Consider the following 20,906-nt stretch of genomic DNA (forward strand, 5'->3'; position numbering starts at 1 on the left):
CCCCCAGAGCATCCCTGTAGTTTTACTGGAATCTGATCTCTCTCCACGGTCTGGCTGGCACTCCCTGGTTCCCATTGTCCTCTGTCTTCTTTTACAGGGCCTTACCCCTCAGAGTCGGCCAGGACAAAGGCTGTCTTTCCACTCTCCAGTGGGACAAGTCGTGGGGGCTGGAGTGCCCAGCTCGTGTCCAAACAAGACAACATCCTGACCATCTCCATCTCCAGTCCTGCCAACGCGCCCGTAGGCTGGTACACACTGAGCACTCAGATCTCCTCCCAGGGCAAAGACTTCGTTCTGAAACTTGGGACGTTCATATTGCTCTTTAACCCCTGGTTGCCAGGTAGGGACCAAACCAACCACTCTCATGGCCATCAGCTAAGAGGTACCGATGGAAAGGAGCTGGGAGAAGGATTTTTCCAGGCTCAAGTTTGATTAGGGGAAGTTCGTGGTCTATGGAAAGGGTATAGACACCAGGAGTCAGAAGCCATAGATCTGAGTCCCAGCTCTGCATCCTAACCAGCTCTGTAAGTCTGGGCAGTCAGTCTGTCCTTCTGAGCTTCATATTCCTTACCATTTCATGGAAACCCTGCTGTTTCCTCTGGGGCTATTGTGGCGATCTCATGAGCTTTTACAAAGTGCGTAATGGAGTATAACTATAAGGGACAATGACCACAGTACAATTCTACGGCATGGAGACAGCTTCTTGCCTCAAGGAGCAAGTATCTCCTTCCTAGGGTCTCATTTTCAGACCCTCAGGTCATCCCGGCTTCTCTTTCAAGTTCATAGTTGCCATAATATGAGTTGGAAGCATTAGAGTTCAAGGCTTCATTCCTTAATGGAGGTTGAGGGAAGGGCTGTAGGTGTGGTTGCTCAAGCCGCTAAGCCGGTACTCTGGAATGGGCGGAGGACTGGTCCCTAGGGTCCTCTGTAAGATTCTAGTTCGTGACATCTGATTCTTGTATCAAACAGAGGATGGTGTCTTTATGAGTAACCATGCTGAGAGAGAGGAGTACGTCCAGGAAGATGCAGGCATCATCTATGTGGGGAGCACGAATCGAATCGGCATGGTTGGCTGGAACTTTGGACAGGTAAAGTCATCATAAGGAGGCGGGGGCTGCTGTTCCTATAACCCAGGAATCTCTGTGGCTCTCCCTGCAGGGAGGTGAAAGTTCCCAACTCTATGTGCTTGCCCTTCTATGCATTCACTTACTCATTCAGAAGACGTTTGCTGAGCACCTACTATGCACCCGGCCTCAGCTGCACACCTCTGCACACAGAAGACTGTTAAGACACATTTTCTCTCTTTGAGGGGCTCACCCTCTAGTGGGCAAAACAAACAACATAGCTAAATCAATACAATGAGGTTTTACTGGTGCCATGATTCACAGATGAGGATAAGGCCAAAAGAGGCACTTGGAATAAGAGTGTACTTTCTGTTATTCATTCCATGTAAGAGTACGACAGAATGTCCTTGGTGGGAGGATTTGGCCTCTCAAAGCCATAGCGTCTTTGTCGTTTGTTACTGTGATGCACACCCCTCCCCCATCTGAGTCCACAGAGCTCCTAGAAAACATTCAGGGATTCCCCCCACCTCTCCTTCTTTCCAGCATATAAATGGAGACATGAGAGTGGGTGGGGTGCCTTGCCTATCCAGGAGGGGGTGGACAGGGCATGGGCCTCCAGTTCCCATTCTGTAGTCAACCATGGCAAGTCAGCTGTATATTTTATATATAGGAGTTTTGGGGCCAAGTTTCATTGGAAGGAGGAAAAAAGGGGAAAAAAATGCATTAGGGCATGCAATGTACCTCGGGGTGGAAGGGAGGCTGATTTTGATGGCATGGTCTGGAAAAGCCTCTCTGAGGAAGAAACATTTAATCGGAAACCTGAAGGAGGCAAGGAAGCTAGATAGATGACTTGGGGGAAAGCACTGGAGGCTGAAGGAACAGCATACACAAAGACCCTGAGGCAAGAGAAACGTGGCCTTCTTCTTTTGAGAAGCAGACACTAAAAATAAGTCTTATTTTGGGAAAACTGCTTCAAAAATCTTCTTTCAGTGGGATATTTTATCTTTATGATTAGTTTCCCAGAAGCCTAAATAATAGGCTCAAGATCACAGAGCCAGATGGAAACTTTGAGATGAGATTGGCCTGAACCTCTGTATATACATATAGCCAGGCCCAGGCAGGCTAAGTGATTTGCTCCCAAGGCCATGACAGTGAGAAAGTCTTATTTAGGCACCTCAGCATGGTGGATAGCCTGGGCTCTGGCTGGGTTTGTAGGTTAGAGGCTGGGCGAGGCAGCTACTCCTTGGGAACTCACTGTCCCCGAGGCCCCAGAGTAGAAGGCCCCGGGGTCATTCCTGTGGTTCGCAGCCGCATAGCTTCCATACCCTTAATTAGCCAACACTCCTTGTCATTTCTTTCATCATCGCGTATGTCCCATTTTGAACAGTTCGAAGATGGCATTCTGAACATCTGCCTCTCGATCCTGGATCACAGCCTGAACTTCCGCCGCGACCCTGCTACCGACGTGGCCCGCAGAAATGACCCCAAGTACGTCGGACGAGTGCTCAGTGCAATGGTAAGTGATAGGAAAATCATAACAACCAGTTGTCGCCATAGATCGGACTCAGCATTGGATTAGGTACGTCATGTCCTTTCATGGAAGCCTCAGAAAATAGAGTTGGTGGCCATGACCGTCCCACTTTGCACACACAGAGCACGAGGCTCCTCTAAATTAAAGGACTTGCCTCAGACACATGGGTCTGCCCAGCTCCAAGGTCCTGCCCTCTCTATCTTGAGGCCTTTCTCAGACATAAAGGGAACTTGCCCTTCTGGGGTCCACCAGGCTAGGAGGACACAAAGCTGAAACTCTGCTCTATCGCTGGACCTGCTGGGGAAGAGGGTAAGCTCCCAAGTGAGCCCCAGGTATTAGCCTCCCTTGCTTTGATCCCTCCCCTCGACAGCAACTTGGCTCAGGTTTCAGCTGGGGCAGCCGCACTCAACACCTGGATGGGGAAACCCAAGCAGATAAAGGGACTGGTCAGCTGTAACCACAGCCTCTGAGCCAAACCAGAACAAGTCCTCCAACTGCCTGCCCGGGGCTCAGTCCTTCCACATGAGACCTGCCCTCTCCCCAAACACACACACACACACACACACACACACACACACACACACACACGCTGGGGCTGGGAAGAGTCTCTCTCGCTACTCAGTGTGTTGACAAGGCCTCCCTCAGAAGGGTCCAAACGTGGTCTCCGCCTGCTCAAATGTTATAAATGGAAATGCCACAAGTCGAAGGGTTCTTGAAGTTTAAACCTCTGAAATTCATGGCCCGGATGTGTCTTAACTTTTTTGTTGTCGTTAGTGGCCTAGGCCTTTCTCCGTCTCTTTCCCTTTCAAGTGGGAGCGTTATCTGAGTTCACGAACTAGTTAGGTTGCTAGACATCAGAGCAATCTTCCAGCTGCTGAATAAGCAGGGGGCTTCCTGTGAGAGCGGAGGCGGACACCGGGCTGGCAGGAAAGGAGTAAGGGGAGCCCCAGGGCATGTGGAACCACGGATGCAACGGGCAAGGGAACCAGGGACGTGGGGCCTGGGCTGACCCTTGGAAACGGAGTGACCTGGGAAGGGCGGGAGGGAGCTGAAGCTGAGGTTAAGGGAGGCTGAGCCTCGTGGGCTTGGGAGAGGGTGGGGGAGGCCAGCCGGCTCCAGCAGCTGCTGACTCACTCTGACCCTGCGGACAAACCATGTTATCTCAGTGCCAAGTTCCTCAGCGACACCTCCCTGCCCCGCTCTCTAGGCCTCCTGCTCGGGCTGGGCCTTGAGCTAATTATGGCCTGTACCAGGCTTTGAAAGTCTCAGCTTTCAGCCAGAGATGACCCTGCCGATTACCACTTTGGTGGCTGGAGCACCTGTGACTCAGGAGATGGGATGGGCTACATAATCTTCCATCTCGGAGAAGGCCTGTCTTGCCTGATCCTGCGATTAGAGCCCAGGCCTTGCTGGAAGTGGGGGGAGGAGCGCACTCCTGTCGCAGAGGGGCTGGGGAAGGCTGGCCTGGCCTGCGCTGGCCAAGGATCCTTCTGTGTCCAGACTCTGTTCTCATTGGCCTTGCCACCTGGGGAGCCAAACATAGGCAGGGAATGAGGCTCAAGGCCTCTCACTGGAGGGTTGGGATCAATGCTGGTCCAAGTTTCCTAAACTCTGAACGCTCGGCTCCTGGAAGCTCATTTGTTTCTAACTTTCCCTGTATGGGAAGGAACATGAGGCCCAGAGAGGTGAACTGACCTGCCCACCGTCACCCAGCTGACGAGCAGCAGAGTTGGGCTTAGAACCTGGTTTCTCCTTTCTTTCCCTTTTCACTTTTTATTGTGGCAAAGCTCAGACCTTCACACAAGTAGAGGAAACGATAAAACAAACTCCCGGCTACCCACCACCAGCTTTTGTGGTCCCCTCCTCAAGGCCAGTGTGGTTTCAGGTCTGACCCACTCCTTTATAGAGTAGTTGATAAATCCTAGGCACGATATCATTTCACCTGTAAGTATTACAATATGTATCTCTAAAAGACAATCAGGTCCCCCGATTCCTAACCCGGGGCTCTGTTCACACTGCATCCTGCCTGTGCTGCTTATACAGGAATCAGGCCTTCCGTTGAATGAGTGAGGGAGAGAGACAATGAATGAATGAATGAATGAATGAATGAATGAAAAGCAACATTCCATCTTTATGCATTCCAAGAAGTTAGCCGCTGAAGTTCTAAAGCACCTTTTTAGAGAAGACCAGTACCCCCAAATTGAGTTTTAAAACATGGGCTTCCAAGTCAGACATCAGTGACCCCCTCCCCGCCATGAGTCCTGGCAAGAAACCATGGGCAGGCTGGCGTCTGGACCCTGCCTAGCCACTGAACAAGCCGTGGAGCCTCAGGTTATCCCATGAGCCAGCTCAGGGGATTGATAGATGGGTTAGGGGCAATCGTCACAGCCCGTTAAACAAAACACTTCTAAACTAAGGAAGTGTTCCAGACCCTAAGAGGATCTCTGTCACAGTGATCATCCCCAAATCACCCAGGAAGACACAGAAAATCCACTTGACATCTCCCTGGCTTCCTTCCTCATCTCCCTGCCTTGTCCCCTGAACTCACCACTGATGCATCTGGGGCTCCCCCTGCCCAGGTCAATGGCAATGATGACAATGGCGTGATCTCCGGGAATTGGAGTGGCAACTACACGGGGGGTCTGGACCCACGGAACTGGAATGGCAGTGTGGAGATCCTCAAGGAGTGGAAAAAATCGGGCTTCAGACCCGTCCGATACGGCCAGTGCTGGGTCTTTGCTGGGACCCTCAACACAGGTACTCGGGGTCGGTGGGCAACCATGGAGAGGAAGGGGGGGCGTGGCCAACGTGCCATTTCCACTGCAGCCCGGGTCCTCATACCCCTCCTTGATTTGCAGTGCTGAGGTGTTTTGGGATTCCCTCCCGAGTGGTCACCAACTTCAACTCAGCCCATGACACAGACCGAAACCTCAGTGTGGACGTGTATTATGACCCCTACGGGAGGCCCATAGAGAAAGGCAGTGACAGCGTGTGGTGAGTAGCTGACCTGTTCTGAACACTGAACCTGAACGGCTTCTTACCTCCACCCCTCCCCCAGGTCCTGCCACCCGGCTCACACAGGAGCTGGGAGGCAAGTAACACGTGAGCGCAAGCTTTCCAGTGGGAATGTTGGCAGTGCTGATGAGCGCTCTCCTAAGATCCAAAACAACACTCCCTAGGGCCCTGTGAAGTCTGGGGTCCCCTGTCTTGCTTTCAGATGAAGGGTCTAATACCCGTGAAAAATATTGGTTCATGGGCTAGGTGCAACTGGCCTGATTTTAGAGAGTTAACTAGACCCTAAGCTACTTTAGAAGCTTTTGAAACTCTTGATTTGCCAGTACCAAAAGTCAATTGATCTTATTTCCAGCAACCCCTAGGACTTAAAGACTTGCTTAAAGGAAAGCAGTGCATTTTCTCTTATGCATGTGTAGTTTCTATGCACCTTGATTTGATAGAGTAAGAAGCCTGTTTATTCTGGATTTCAACTGAAAATAAGAAGCTCTGAACATAATTGAACATATTGAACATATATACATGTATATACATATATACGTATATGTAATTGAACATCTATATTTCTTTTTTTTAAAGATTTTATTTATTTATTTGACAGACAGAGATCACAAGTAGGCAGAGAGGCAGGCAGAGAGAGAGGAAGGGAAGCAGGCTCCCTGCTGAGCAGAGAGCCTGATGTGGGGCTCGATCCCAGGACCTGGGGATCATGACCTGAGCCGAAGGCAGAGGCATTAACCCACTGAGCCACCCAGGCGCCCCAAACATCTATATTTCTAACCATAAATATGGCACGTGCCCTTGTATCTTTATACCCATATATATATGTAACGTCTAATGGGTGGCAACTGAAAATTGGTTGTATAAAACTTAGAGACACATATCTATAACTTCATATAGTAATACACATATGTAAAATAAATTCATTGCATCTATTTGAGATCATACTATATGCCAAGTCATTACCAAGTGGCAACTGAAAATGATTATGTCTGTATCCGCATGTACACACAGATAACTATGTGCCATATATGCAGAGAAATTCTTGCCTATGTCAATGATCTATTGTTTTTAATCCATTTCCAAGGATATCCCCTCCCCCACCCCATACACACACAATCACTCACATGCGTATGGGGCTACATAACCTGATCGCAGATGCCATCTTATTTCCAGATGTTCAATTTCTGAGATGGTCTGTGTAAAATAGTTCCTAGTACTTAATATTCCCAGAAGAAGGAGGTCCAACTTTACTGCGATGTGCTTAGTGTAACCAGTGGAATATAGTCAAAGGAAAAGAAAGATGAACGGAACAAGTGTGAAAACAAGTCAACAACAGCCCCACACCAGCACTGGGACTGAGTAAGATAAATGTCCCCTCACCTCCGAGGGAGAATAAGGCTCACATAATTCACCTAAGGTCTCATGGCGTCTAGGGTGTGATGAGGAAGAGAAGGCTTATTTCAGGATGTTCTTTCCTGATCTGCACATATATAACTTACTGTCTAAATGATATTGCTGCGTTAGCAAGATATTGTTTCCCAGCTACTCATGAATGAGTATTTTTTTTTTCTCCTCCCTAGTTTTTTCATTTGTTGTTGTGTCCCGTATCCCATGCAATCTGTTTTCACCACTGGGGCAATGCCATTCCTGGCCTTGGTTTCCTTCGCAAGAGGAGATGATTGGTCCAACATCATTCGGGAAGGGAGGTCCCTTTGGGTGTAACCCTTCTGGGATTATCCTTTGTGCTACGATCCGCAGAGGGACCAGAAAGTTGGAGAGTCAGTCCTCTACCGAAAGCATTCCAGTGCTGTTGGAAGACAGGGGATGGGGAAGCTATTAGAAGAGGCTGTTTAGCAAGCGACCAGGGAGATGCATCAGACAGTAAGCCCCATGGGAGCTCAGCGAAGGAGTCACAAAGGAATGCTTCCTGGGAGCAGAAATATGGGGCTTTTAAGCTGAATTTGGAATTAGGACCCAAAGGTCTTGGTTACTGGTTTACACTACCACCCCACATTAGCTTTATATTTCGTTCCAAATATAATTATCTTGGGACAAGTATGGGCCCGTGGAGACATTCCACGGTGTTTCCACTGTCTTTTTTTTTTTTTTTTTTTTAGATTTTATTTATTCATTTAAGAGAGAGAGAGAGAGCATACAAGCAGGGAGAGAGGCAGAGGGAGAGGGTGAAGCAGACTCCCCGAGACGCTGGGGCCCTGACGGGGGGGCTCAGTCCCAGGACTTGGAGATCATGACCAGAACTGAAGGCAGACGCTTAATCATCTGAGCCACCCAGGAGCCCCCAGAGCTCTGATTTTTGCTGGGAGTCTCCTCCTTTCTTACCTGCTCATCCTCCACCAGCCTTCCTGGTGAAAGCAGTGGCAACCAGTGGTCCCTCCCCAACCTGCTACTTTCCAGCTGCAGCTGGAGAACCAGCACTGGATGGAATGAGGAGTCCTGAGTCCTGGTTCTGGCCCCACTACCATCTTGCTCTAGGGCTTGTGTAAGTCACCTCATCTTTCTGGTTCCAGGTTTCTCCATCAGTGAAATACAAGGGTTGGCCCAGCACTAGGTTCACTTAAGTCTCTTACTGGCTTTTTTTTTTTTTTTTGGATCCTCACCCTCCTCTTTGTATGGGAGCTACCCTCCCCAAGGGACCTATACAGTCCCTTCTGCATAGATCCCACCCAGAGGGAGATAAAACACAAGCCATTCTCTGCCTGGAATGACTTTCCCAATCTATTATTGTAAGGACAGTTCAGATTTGGACAGAAACACTTTGATCTGAATCTCTCTGTGTTGCACATGTTGGAAGCTTTTAAAACCTTGCCCAGAGATGCCTAAAGTCATAGAAAGTAGGGATCAAGTGAGGTTAAGCATCTGAAAGTTCTTGATAATAACAGCAGCAGCAAATAGTTCGCTGAGCAATTGCTATGTACCAGGCACTTACTCTCCAGAAATGATGACATAGGCACTATTATCATCACCCCCATTTTACAGTTGAGGAAACTGAGGCACAGAGTCACTCACCCAAGGGCACACAGCCAACAAATAGTGGAGCTGGGATTTGAACCCAGGCAGCTTTGTAAACTATAAAGCACCGGAGAGATGCCAGAGAACGTAGTTATTATTCCTGATTAATGTTACCTTGAGCAACCGAACATTGCTTACCTTGAGATTTTCCTGGTTGGCTGGACACCAACCAGAGCTGTGGTGAGGCTGGGTGCCATCCAGCCCGTGCAGATGGAGAAGCTAGGCTCTTTGGTTCACACCTCGGCGCAGATGGCACTTCCTTGTAAGACTAAACACTACCTCACATGCTCAGTGAGGAGAAATGACTTACCCAAAGCCAAACTGTGAATTTGTGTCCAAGCTAGGAGTAGAACATGGAGTCCTGCCAACAAGACTCTCCCAAACCAGACAATCTTAGGACTTGGTGGTGGGGGTATTGGGGGTACCTGATGATTTCATGAACGAGAAAACGAAGCCCTGGAGAGAAATAAGAGAGACGTTTAGGCTCTCTAATAAGTGTCTGACTTTATGTAAGTTCCTTAACTTTTTGTGCCTCTGTTTCCCATCTGTAAAATGAAAGGCTAGAACAGGGGACCTCAGCAATTTCTTCTAGATCTTCTTTCTTTCAATCACATTCACTGAATTCACTGGGGTGCATTTTCTTCTTAACCATTCTGCTCATGCCGGTGGTTTGGCTCAAGTGGTACAAGCCTCTGGAGTGTTCGCTTCTTGAGAAGCAGGCTGCTTTGGGGTGGGGGTGGGAACCTCAGTCTGGGATGCTTCTTCTCCACGGTCCCTTCTGAGCCACTGTAGAGGAGAATTCTGAGGCCCTTATCAGTCACTGAGCAGGAAGCAAATGATGTGAAACAGTAGGACCAAAGCTATCTTTACCTTGACATTTCTGGCTTATTTTCTTAATTCATTTGACTCAATTCCCTGATTTCTAGAGTCATAGAGCTGACTCTACTTGTAGACATTCTATAGCTCTGAGGTGGCAGGCACATGGAGATCGCCCTACCCCATCCTAGGGAGGTGGGGTTGGCTAGTTCTGGGGAAGAGCTGTTGGCAACCAAGCCTCAGCCTGAGCTCCTGGCTCCTGATACAATCTCTCCATGGCAACCAGCCTCCACTACTACTTAGACGCCCCGGTGTACCTCGCTCAGACCTGCAGCAAGGAAACCAGCTCCAAGAGGGCTCAGGCTGCAGAAAACATGATTAAGTATATACCGTATGCCAGACCCCACCCCGGGCCCTGGGCACCAAGAGGGAGGAGATGCAGGAACTGGGCTAGAGGAGCTTACAGCTGCCCAAGACAGACGATTATGGAGTAGAAAAAGTGAAATAACCAAGTGATGTGCAAGATTCAGAGATAGCACGGACAGATGGCTGGCATTCTCCCAGCACACCAGGAGAAGACTGTTTGGAGGAGGTGATATCTGGGCTGCATCTGGAAGGCTGCCAATGGAAGAGGTAGGAGTTTGGAGGTCCCTTTCTAGACAGGGTCTCCTGACCCCATGAATTCAAAGGTAAGCATAATTCCGATGCTGTCTCTAGAGCAGTGGCTTATAACCTTCCAAAATTACATCAGAATTGACTTAGATGGAGGGAGATAGGGGAATCCACATCTTTTAGTAAATGTCTCAGATAGTTCTGATACCTATAGTGTGTCCTTTCCTTGAGCTCCTCCTCCTGAAACCCCTCAAGAAGGAAACAGAACTCAAGGTTAGGAGGTGGGAGAGAGCACAGCACACAATCAGAAACATACGATCAGAAACAGAATTTCCACGGTGGAGCCCTTGGACATTTGAAAGGTACACGCATGGGTTGCCTGGGTGGCTCAGTGGGTTAAAGTTTCTGCCTTCGGCTCAGGTTATCGGGATTGAGCCCTGCATCAGGCTCTCTGCTCAGTGGGGAGCCTGCTTCCCTTCCTCTCTCTGCCTGCCTCTCTGCCTACTTATGATCTCTGTCAAATAAATAAATAAATAAAAATCTTTTTAAAAAAAAAGAAGAAGAAGAAGGGTACCTGCATTCCACATAACCATGAGTAAAGTGCTGGCTTCCTAATGAGGGAGGGACCAGGATGTATCTGTTATCTGTGCCTTCTTAAATTCTTGCCTTGCAGATAAGTAGTAAAACACAGCTACTCACCAGTTTTTTTTTTTTTTTTTAACCAACCCACCCTTCCCCTAGGGTTCTCTGACAGGAACCAGATGAACACAAAACTGCTTTCTCATCCCTGTCTTGTCTCCTGATCACTGTCTCACACACTCCATGCTTTCTTCTGGGTGAATTCTTACTGACTATGAAAGCCCATTCAAAAAAAAAAAAAAAAGACATTTTGAGGGTCTTCCTAGGGATAGTTTTTAAGAGAGAGAGCACACACAAGTGGCGGTTGTGGGGAGGGGCAGAGGATGAGGGAGAAGAATCTTAAGCAGGGTCCATGCCCAGCGCAGAGCCCAATGCCGGGCTCCATTTCACCACCCCAAAATCTGAGCCCAAATCAAGAGTGCAATGCTTAACCGACTGAGCCACCTAGGCACCCCCGCTAGCGATCATTTTTATCATGACCTTCCCCCACCGCACAATTATAGGAAATTTCAGGATAAAGCAGTAAAAGTCATCTGGAATCCTATTGTTCACATACTTTTAATATTTGATCATTTTCCAGCAACTCTTTCTTCCATCAGTTGCTGTCTTTTATGGAATCGGGATTATACGTTTTACAAGGCATGAGTACAAAACAGAACATACAATAGGTGCATCCTGCTTTTCCCCACACCTGGAAACCAACTTTGCAGTTTTAAATCACGTGTTTTTGATGAAACGCTGTATTTTTGAGCATATTTCCCTATGTCATTAAATAATCATCAAAAATAAGATTTTAAGTGCACTGTATTCTCTTGTATGGTTGAACCATTATTTATTTTCCTACTGTTCTTATTACCATTCCCCAGGTTACTTATGTCCCTTCTTTTTACCCTGTTATATATAACACAGGACTTGGCATTCTTCTATGTAAACCTTGAACACATCTGTGATTAGTCCTGTAAGAAAGATTGCTAGAAATGGTTTGTCCCTCATTAAAGAGAATGACCGCTTTAAAGGTTTATGACATCTCTTCCTGTTTCCTTCCAGAAAGATTGTGTGACCTTTGTTTCACTGCAGTAGTAAATAAGAGTATTCTTTTTCTCCATGAATATTGTTGGTTGGTATTATTCTTAATCATCTGTTCACCCCTTAGGCTCTTATCTCCTTCTGCCTTGTTTTGGAGCTGAGTTTTTATATCTCCCCTTGTTCCCTGAAGAACTAGCAGGCTCCTTTTGCACCCTGTAAATACTTACAGGGCACTTCCAACTCCTCCAATAGGTGCAGAGCATACCACTCCCCCATGTACATAGTCTGGCCCCCCAGGAAGTCTCCTCCAAACCTGCAAAATGAAAATACACTTTTCCTGGTTACAAAATAATAAAAAGTTGGGGTGCCTGGGTGGCACAGTCAGTTAAGCGCCCAACTCTTGGTTTCAGCTCAGGTCTTGATCGTGGGGTCGTGGGATCAAGACCCACAGCGGGCTCCGTGTTCAACACAGAGTCTGTTTGAAGAGTCTCCTGCTTCTCTCCCCGCTCACTCACTTGTGTGCTCTCGCTTTCTCAAAAAAATCTTTAAAAATAATAATAACAATAAATAAATAAATTAGAAGAGTCATTAATAATATAACTATCCAGAGAAAAATATGAATAACATTTTGAGACAGATCCTCCTGGACATTTCATTCCATTTATAGTCACACACATTAGATGTATGTGTGTTGAGTTACCCAAATAGGCTCAAGTTAAACAAGTCTATTTTATTATTTTTTTAAAAGATTTTATTTATTTATTTAACAGAGAGACAGAGAGCACAAGCAGGGGGAGAGGCAGAGGGAGAAGGAGAAGCAGGGTCCCTGCAGAGCAGGGGAAGCCTGATATGGGACTCGATCCCAGAACTCCAGGGTCATGACCTGAGCCGAAGGCAGTGGCTTAACCGACTGAGCCACCGAGGCACCCCCTCATTGTATGATTTCTTATATCTTTCTACGTCAATAGATAAAAATTTAGAGAGATGGTATCATTTGGTGGTTGAAATCATGGACCCTGCGCCATTTCTTACTTGATACACTGTAGCCATCTTTCATGAAAGTGCTGGATTGGTTTTAGGCATTCTTTTGGACAGCTTTAGAATACACGATCGCATGACTGCGCCATAGTCTGCAGAGAATTTCCTTAATGTTGGATTTTTCCTCCACTGTTTTTGCTCTTACAAACAATGCTACAGTGAACATCTTCCCCTGTATACCTGTGTATTCTCATGGGGATTCTTTTATAGGAGAAATTCCTAGAGTGGAATTACCAGCTAAGTGGGCACGTGGATTTTTAAAGGTTTATCATACCTATTGCCAAATGGCCCTCCATAAATATCATACCAATTTCAAGTTCCACCAGTGGGCTCTGACTGTGCTTGTTCTCCCACAGCTAGAAATGAGTATTACAGAATCCTGTGTGTCATCCTGGGTTTTCATCATTGTCATCTTATGAGGGTCATGGTACCTCTTTGTCACTTTAATTTTCTTTTCACTGTAGTGAGATTAAAACTAGTTTCCTGTGTTCAGTGATCACTTGTATTTCTTATAAAAAAGTGCCTGCCCATCATCCTTTATTGGTGTATTTCACTTGTTCTTTTGTGTGTTTTTCTTGTTGATTTGTAAGTACTTTATAATATTAATTACAGTAAATCTGTCTATACATACGTTATATATCTCCCTCATTTTATTGATTTTTTTTTCAATCTTTTTTCTCTTTCTTCTTCAGTTTGGGCAATTTCTACTGGTCTGTCTTCAAGCTGACAGATCTTTTCCTCTGTGCTCTTGATTCTAAGCCCAGTCACCGAATTATTTCATTGAAGGTGGGTCTTTTTCTCCAGTTGTAAGTTTGTATTTGGTTCTTTTTTCATCTTTTCTCTCGCTCTGCTAAGAGTCCCTTTCTTTTCACTTGTTGTTGACCTGTTTTCCTTTATTTCATGGAACTTCATTATAATAGCTGCTTTCAAGTCCGTGTCCAGTCATTCTGGCATACGCACTATTTTAAGGTTACTCTGTTGATTGTCTATTCCCTTGAAGGATGGATGCCGTTTTTCTGGTTCTTCATGTGCTGAGTCATCTGGGTCTGTATCCTGGGCATTGGCTAAGTCGGGATTCTGTCAGTGTATTTCAGCAGCCTGCCTGGGGGTGGACCCAGACGGCAAGCGCCGTGGCACTTGCGGCAGCAAAGACTCAAATCTCAGCTCAATTCTTCAATCGTCAGCCAGACTTCTTGTCTGCATACATGCATGGGTCAGAGCTGCTCAGAGGCTTGGGCAGGGTTTATGAACTAACCTGGGATCTTTTTTCTCTGACCCCTTCCTTTCCAGAGCTTCCCCCTCACACTCTAGTGGCCCAGGTGGACTCAGACTATTTATTGGCTCCTCAGGTCAGAAAAATGTGGGTTGTCTGTAACAATTTTTACTGCCTTGCCCTTCACCCCAGCTGTGGCCTGTCCTTAAGGCCAAGTCATCCAAAGTTGCAATTTACCCCATGCTGACTCCTTCCTTCAAGTTTTGACTCCTTTCCAAAATCCTTCTGTTTTGTTCACTCTCAAGTAGTTGTCTTGTTCTTTTGTGTTTTGTTTTGTTTTGTTTTGTTTTGTTTTGGAGTTTACTGTTACCAGCAGAAGGGACCATCTGTTATGAGCCCACTCTGCCATGCAGGAAACAGAATTACAGTTTGTTTGGCTGGTTGGTATAGGCAAGTTTAATATTTTTACCTCGCCACATTTATCTGTCATTTTCTTCATGGCTTCTGAGTTGGTACTCTGCACTAAACTATCTTCTCCACCTCCTGTGTATTAAAAAATCTGTTTTCAAGTTGGATGGAACTTGCATTCATGTCAGACTTACAGCTTCTGGTTGGATCAAAACTCCCAGAATCAAACGAATGCAGTTGCATTGGGTGTGGAGAGGAGGACCAGACGGGAGAGGACGGAACCACGGGATGGAGTGATTAAGACCAGCTAATTGGCTATCTCTAGAGTCGTGACCAAGACATAGAGATTGGGAGATGAGGGGATGCCTTTGATGAAGAGCATTTTTAGGACTGGCGTATATCATTCTTCGATCCAGACCTCAGCCCAGCAGCATGTGGCTCTTAGCCAGAGCTGTCCCTCTCTCCGCAACCCCATCCATTCTCAGCCAACAGGAGACACAGACGTGTACTCCAGCAGGGCCCACACGAGAAAGCACCGTGGGGTTGCCCACTTGGGTATTGGCTCTCACCTAGAACCATTCCGCTCCTCAGAAGGGCAGTAGAAAATCGTGGTCTAGGACCCAGGTTTGGGGGTTAGGCATACCTGAGTCCAAACTTTGACTCTGCTGTCGTAAGCTGCTTAACTTCTCTGAGCCTTGGTTTCTCCTTTTATGAGATCAGCAGGAAAAAAAATGGCACCTGTTTCATAGTGCTGTGAGGGCTTGCGAGAGGCAGTGCTGGGCAGAGTTTAGTCCAATAGCTGGGGCAGAGAAGACTCACTCAATGAGGAGGAGGCACTGGGCTGTCCCACCAGAGACATGGTATTTTGTCACCTCCGGCTGCGTGGCCCTGGGCAAACCCTGCAGTCTGTGTTTCCCTCTGCAGGAATTTCCACGTCTGGAACGAAGGCTGGTTTGTGCGAACTGACCTGGGCCCATCGTACAACGGATGGCAGGTTCTGGATGCCACCCCCCAGGAGAGGAGCCAAGGTAACCCTCTTCCGGCCCTACTGGTCATCACCCCCTTCTCTGGGTTTCACTCTCTGTCCTGGCCTCTCGATTCTTCACAGGGGTAGACAGCAGCAGAAAGCCTCTGAGGGCTCTCCATCCCTGGAAGGCACGATGGAATTAAACCAAAAATATTTTTCAGAGAAGACTTCCCATCCTAATTTTGCCTGGCTCAGGCTGCTATTTAAATGAGTGGCTTCCCCGCGCCCACATGACTGTTGTCAATGCTGTGGAGGCCCTGGCACGTGCCAGGCAGCAAGGGAAAGAACCCACGTTCTGCCAACAGTGATTTCCCCACACAGCCTCTAGTAACCTATGTCTCCCAGCACAGAAACCATCTGGCCCCTGTTGCCCCAGGGATTTAGCCCAAATTCCCCAGCTCGGCTGGAGGTCTCCACGATCACGACCCCCAGCACCTCCATCCCCTCCACAGCGTCCCTCTACCAAACCAAATTCTTCTTCCTACAGTCTGGTCCCATCCCTGTCCCTGGTCCCAGGGCTTCTGCTCCCACTTCTGGCCACTCGCTTCCAAGCTTGGGTCCCAGACCCTCCAGGAATATTTCTTCACCCTCTTGTGGCCTCCAGGGCATCTCTTATTTACTACCTTCATTTTGAATTGTTTTTCTCATATTAAAAAAATATACATATATCATGGGTCACCTGGGCGGCTCAGTTAGTGAAGCGTCCGACTTTTGATTTCAGCTCAGGTCTTGATTTCAGGGCCGTGAGTTCAAGCCCCACGTTGGGCTCCACCCTGGGTGTGGGGCCTACTTTTTAAAACAATTGATTATAAAAGTAACATGTGTCCATGGTTAGAAAAATTTCAAACCATTCTAAAAGGATTCACAATAAAAACTAAGTTATACCTCCCTCCCCTAACCCAGCCCCTCTACCAAATGCAATAAGCATTACTGGATTTGGAGTGGGAGGTAACCTTCCGGATATTTTCCAGGCCTCTGTATTTCACACTTCTGACCGTGATCCATTAATGGTTATAAAAGCAAGTTAGTGGGTTGTGATAATCATTTTCAGAAATGAAGTAAAGTAGGGGCCCCTGGCTGGCTCAGTGGGTGGAGCATGTGACTCTTGATCTCAGGTTGTGACTTTGAGCCCCACACTCGGTGTGGAAATTACTTAAAACTAAGTCTTTTAGGGATACTTACTTGGGTGGCTCAGTCAGTTGAATGTCTGCCTTCAGCTCAGGTCCTGATCCCAGAGTCCTGGAATCGAGCCCTGCATCTGGCAGCCTGCCTCTCCTTCTCCTCCCAACCCCTGCTCTCTCCTGCTATTTCTGTCTCTCTCTCTCAAATAAATAAATAAAATCTTTAAGATAAATAAATAAATAAATCTTTAGAAACAAAAGAAAGAAATGAAGCAGAATGGCATAGAAAGGTAGGGGGATAGAAAAAGAAAAACACTATTAGGAAAAGAAAAAACTATCAGAATGCATTGGACATAGTAAGAACAAGTCTTGTCCTGTAAAACTTTTGTCTCAGGACCATCTATGTCCTGTGACCTAGAGATCACGGTTTAAAAAAAAAAAAAAAAAAAGTTGAAAGTCACTCTTCCAGACATATAAAAGTACCTGTATGTGGGGTTTTTTTGGTTTGTTTTTTAGAAGATTTTGTTTTATTTTTAGAGAGAGGTAACAGGGGAGAGGGAGAATCTTAAGTAGGCTTCACACTCAGCACGGAATCTGACATGAGGTTCCATCTCAGGACCCCGACATCATGACCTGAGCCAAAATCAAGAGTCAAATGTTTAACCAACTGAGCCACTCAGGCACCTGATTCGTGTCTTTTTTGTCTCTTTGTCTTGTAAACACAAATAGAATAATCCCCTTCTTTCTATTCTGCCACACCTTGCTTTATTCAGCTGGGCACTTGGTGAATGACACTCTCTAGTCTCTATTTCTACATCTACATATCTAGCTACATCTCTATCCATCTATCCGACCTTGCCTGTGCCCAGTGCTGGAAGAGGAAGGTGATAGGCAGGGCTGGGAGCTCAGAGGAGCAAGATTCCTATGGGTTGGGTGTAAGGAATTCTTCCAGGAGTTGGGAGTGAGGAGTTGGGAAGGAGGATTTGCGGGGGTAGAAAAGAGGCAGCCATGAGCACAAGCGGTAGGAAGGAGACAGCCCAAGGGCAGCGGGTCAGCATCCACCACATGCCAGCGGAGGGCAGGACAGGGCCGGGTGGTGTCGCTTGGAGGGACAGGTCCCGGAGTGGGCTGCGGCCCCTGGCTTTGGCTTGCATGTGGTCTCTGCTCCTCACCACCAGGGGTGTTCCAGTGCGGCCCAGCTTCCGTTGTTGCTGTCCGAGAGGGTGATGTGAACCTGGACTTCGACATGCCCTTCGTCTTTGCGGAGGTGAACGCCGACCGCATCACCTGGATCTACGATGCCTACAACAGCACCCAGAAGCAGAATGCCTCGGACACCCACAGCATTGGCAGGTACATCAGCACCAAGGCGGTGGGCAGCAACTCTCGCATGGACATCACCGAGAAGTACAAGTATCCGGAAGGTAGGAAGGGCTCTGGTGGGGCCGTGCGGCCGGGGCTCGACGGTGGGGACACAGCTTTCAGGATGGAGAAGGGAAAATCCCTCGTACTCCTCCTGTGTTCTCAGAGCATTCTGCCTGAATGGTAGGAGGGCTCCCTGGCACCCAACTCGCAGCTCTGCGGACTATTTCCAGTGGGGACAGACCTGTCACAGCAGATGCGGTGCTGGTAGAATTCTGCCATGGGGCCCAGCAGCTGTCAGCCCAGCTCTTCTCCAGCTGTGTCCCTTTCCCACAACTGGGGTGACAGCCCTGTGATTGGACATCACAGGGAGAACCCCCACCCTCACCCCTAGGCTGCCCAGGGCTCTAGGAGAAATCTCTCAAGCAGTCTGCTCTCCAAGCCTCCAAGAAACACAGGCAGGAAACACTATCTGAGCAAAGAAGAGGACAAAGACCCTGAAAAGGTGGGTCTCTGCTGCGTATGCATCAGAGGCCCCCCAAGAAGCCTGAAACACCCGTATGAGTCACCAGGAAGTCTCGTTTCTACAAAGTTGCCTCTCTGCAAATCCCATTAGCTACCTTAGTTTGGAAGTTGCCCTCAGAGTCAGCAGCCTGTCTCGCTGAGGACTCTCTAAGTGACGTTCATCTGTAGAAACAGCCAAGAGTAGATGGCTCTAGCCAGCCTGTCTCTCTGTAACAGGTCCCCGTCTCTCTCTTTCTGGTGTGTTTGGAAAGAGACTCTTTGGTTGATCTCATAGATTATAGGTTCTGAGGGGTCAAGCAAAGTGCTCTCCTAAAGGCACCCAGAGCACACCCTAAAGTGAACCCCCAAACTCTCACTGCTGCTGGCTAGTGGTATCAGTCCCAGTTCACCAAAGAGAGAAGGTGGGGAGCTAGGAAATGGGGTCTGACTCCAGGTCCAAGTGGATGACCCCTCCGGGTGGTGTTACCTGTGGACACTTAGAGGCACAGGCCTAAGGTCATGACATTGATGGCCTTGGTGTGGTCCTCAGTCTGCCTCTGCAGGCCATTCCATGGCTAGGGTCAGACAGCCCTTCTCTCACGCACTGAGACTTACCCAAGTGCCCACTCCATGCCAGCTCCAGGGAGGTAACAAGGGACATGGCAGATGAGGCCTCTGCTCCCCCCTTCCCCCCGCCCTGAGCTCACATACGTAGAAGTATTTTCAACACTGTCACAATGGAGAAACAAGTATAGGGGCCAGGGAACAAATAATCAGGGCCTGGAGGTCAACTCCAGTCCCACATTGATCACCAGGAGACCCCAAGCAGGAGTCTTAGGATCTCGGATCCCTTGTTTCTTCACCCATAAAATGAAAATAGCAGTGTCCATCTTCAGTAGGATTTAAATGAGCTGGTGTACAGAGGTGATGCTTATCAACTTGGACATCTACAGCATCACTGGAATAATGACCCTCTGAGGTCCTTTTGAAGTGCACTGCTTACTTGGATGTACGTCCTTTGGGGTTCCTTCCCTTACCGTCATACCTTGATTGTGCCTATTGAAGAGCTATGTCTGTCCCAGCCAAACCTCCAAAGCTGCAGAGAGAGACCAGGCCATGGTCAGGTTGGGGGTGAGTCCCAGCAGGAATCTTGGCAATGGCCCAGCCTCTCTCTGCGTGACAGCAGAGCTGGTCACACTGCCAGTTGTTGCCCCGTTCTCCTTACCTAATGATGCCAGCTTGTCTGCAAGGGCCCCAGGGAGGAAAAGCTCATAAAACGGGTTGCTAAGCATTTGTGCAATGGCAACACCAAAGGAGAAAACAGTAGCAGGAAGCTTAGTCTTGAGTAAGCCCATCAGGTGACCTATATAGGTATCTGGGCTCTGAACCTCGTTGTGCAAACACGCCTGCTTTGAGGTCTCCTGGGCACAGAAGGCTCAGCTCCCCGCACATACATCAGCCCTGGGTGTGGACTTACAACTCGACTGCAGGATGGGAAGGCACCAGAAAGAACCCAACCCACCAGGAGCTATCAGCTCGGGTAATCTGGCTGCCTGCCTCCTTTTCAGCAGGATGTTGGGGGGGGTGGGGGGGTCTTGGACTGTGGGTGTAGTCACCTGGGGACTGCCCCCTCTCTGCCTCTCTAACCCCAAGATTAGACCAGTTGCTTGAACCAGTCGCTTCTCATCCTTAGGACCTTACTTCTAATGTGATGGGCTTGGATGAGTTGCCCTCTGAGGTCTTGGCCACTTGTTACATGGAACTTAGGGAAAAGGCCACCACGGTTGACTTTGAGGGTACACCGTGGCCACGCTCTGGGGGCCATTTATACCATCATATTACACAGCGTTCACAATCTGAGTCAGAGTCAGAAAATCCGTCCTTTGTGTTTTTAAAACCTGAAGTCTCTCAACAACTTAAACCAGTCGTAACTCGGAACCAAACCAGCCATGGGGAATTGTTTTTTGTTTTGTTTTGTTTTGTTTTGTTTTGTTTTCACAAGGGCAGAAGCGCCCCCTCTTTGACCTCAGAAGCATCTTTAGAAACAAAGCAGAATAACATGGGAACGTGGTTTGGAAACAAATTCTTTGGATGAAGCCAATTCTAAATCATAACTTTTTTTTTTTTTTTTTTTGCTTTTTTGCTTAAGAACTCATTCTACCCTTTTTCAGACTCGTTTTTGTTACTTGGGTCTAAAGGAGCTGTTTGTTCTCACGAGGGACCTTTTCTCCAAATATAAAGAAATACAGGAAACGAAGAAAAGGGAGGAGAAACCAATCTAGTTAGCCTGAGCCAAATATCAGACCGTAAGGTTATTTTGTGCAGGTTCGGATAAAGCGTTCCCTACACTGGTTTGGAAACGCGGAGCTGACCAGCAAAGCACACAGACCACCTGGTCAGTGAGCCTCACGTTAAGGAGGATGAAATGGAGAGACCCGGAGAGCGGGGATACTTGCTTGGATCAGAATCCTCTCAGAGCCAACAAGGCTGCCACCCCTTC

General features: G+C 47.8%; 1 protein-coding gene across 1 annotated transcript in view; it reads left to right on the forward strand.

The window, feature by feature from the left end:
* TGM3 (transglutaminase 3) overlaps positions 1–20,906 on the forward strand; it is a 41,081-nt gene that overhangs the window by 10,742 nt on the left and 9,433 nt on the right. Inside the window, exons 3-9 of the mRNA XM_032351220.1 lie at positions 98–340; positions 970–1,088; positions 2,452–2,580; positions 5,175–5,352; positions 5,454–5,589; positions 15,317–15,420; positions 17,719–17,964. Of these exons, the coding sequence (XP_032207111.1) occupies positions 98–340; positions 970–1,088; positions 2,452–2,580; positions 5,175–5,352; positions 5,454–5,589; positions 15,317–15,420; positions 17,719–17,964 (1,155 nt within the window). The remainder of the gene's footprint in view (positions 1–97; positions 341–969; positions 1,089–2,451; positions 2,581–5,174; positions 5,353–5,453; positions 5,590–15,316; positions 15,421–17,718; positions 17,965–20,906) is intronic.

This window comes from Mustela erminea, chromosome 7 (genome assembly GCF_009829155.1).
Source record: "Mustela erminea isolate mMusErm1 chromosome 7, mMusErm1.Pri, whole genome shotgun sequence".
In the NCBI taxonomy this organism is placed as follows: Eukaryota; Metazoa; Chordata; class Mammalia; order Carnivora; family Mustelidae; genus Mustela; species Mustela erminea.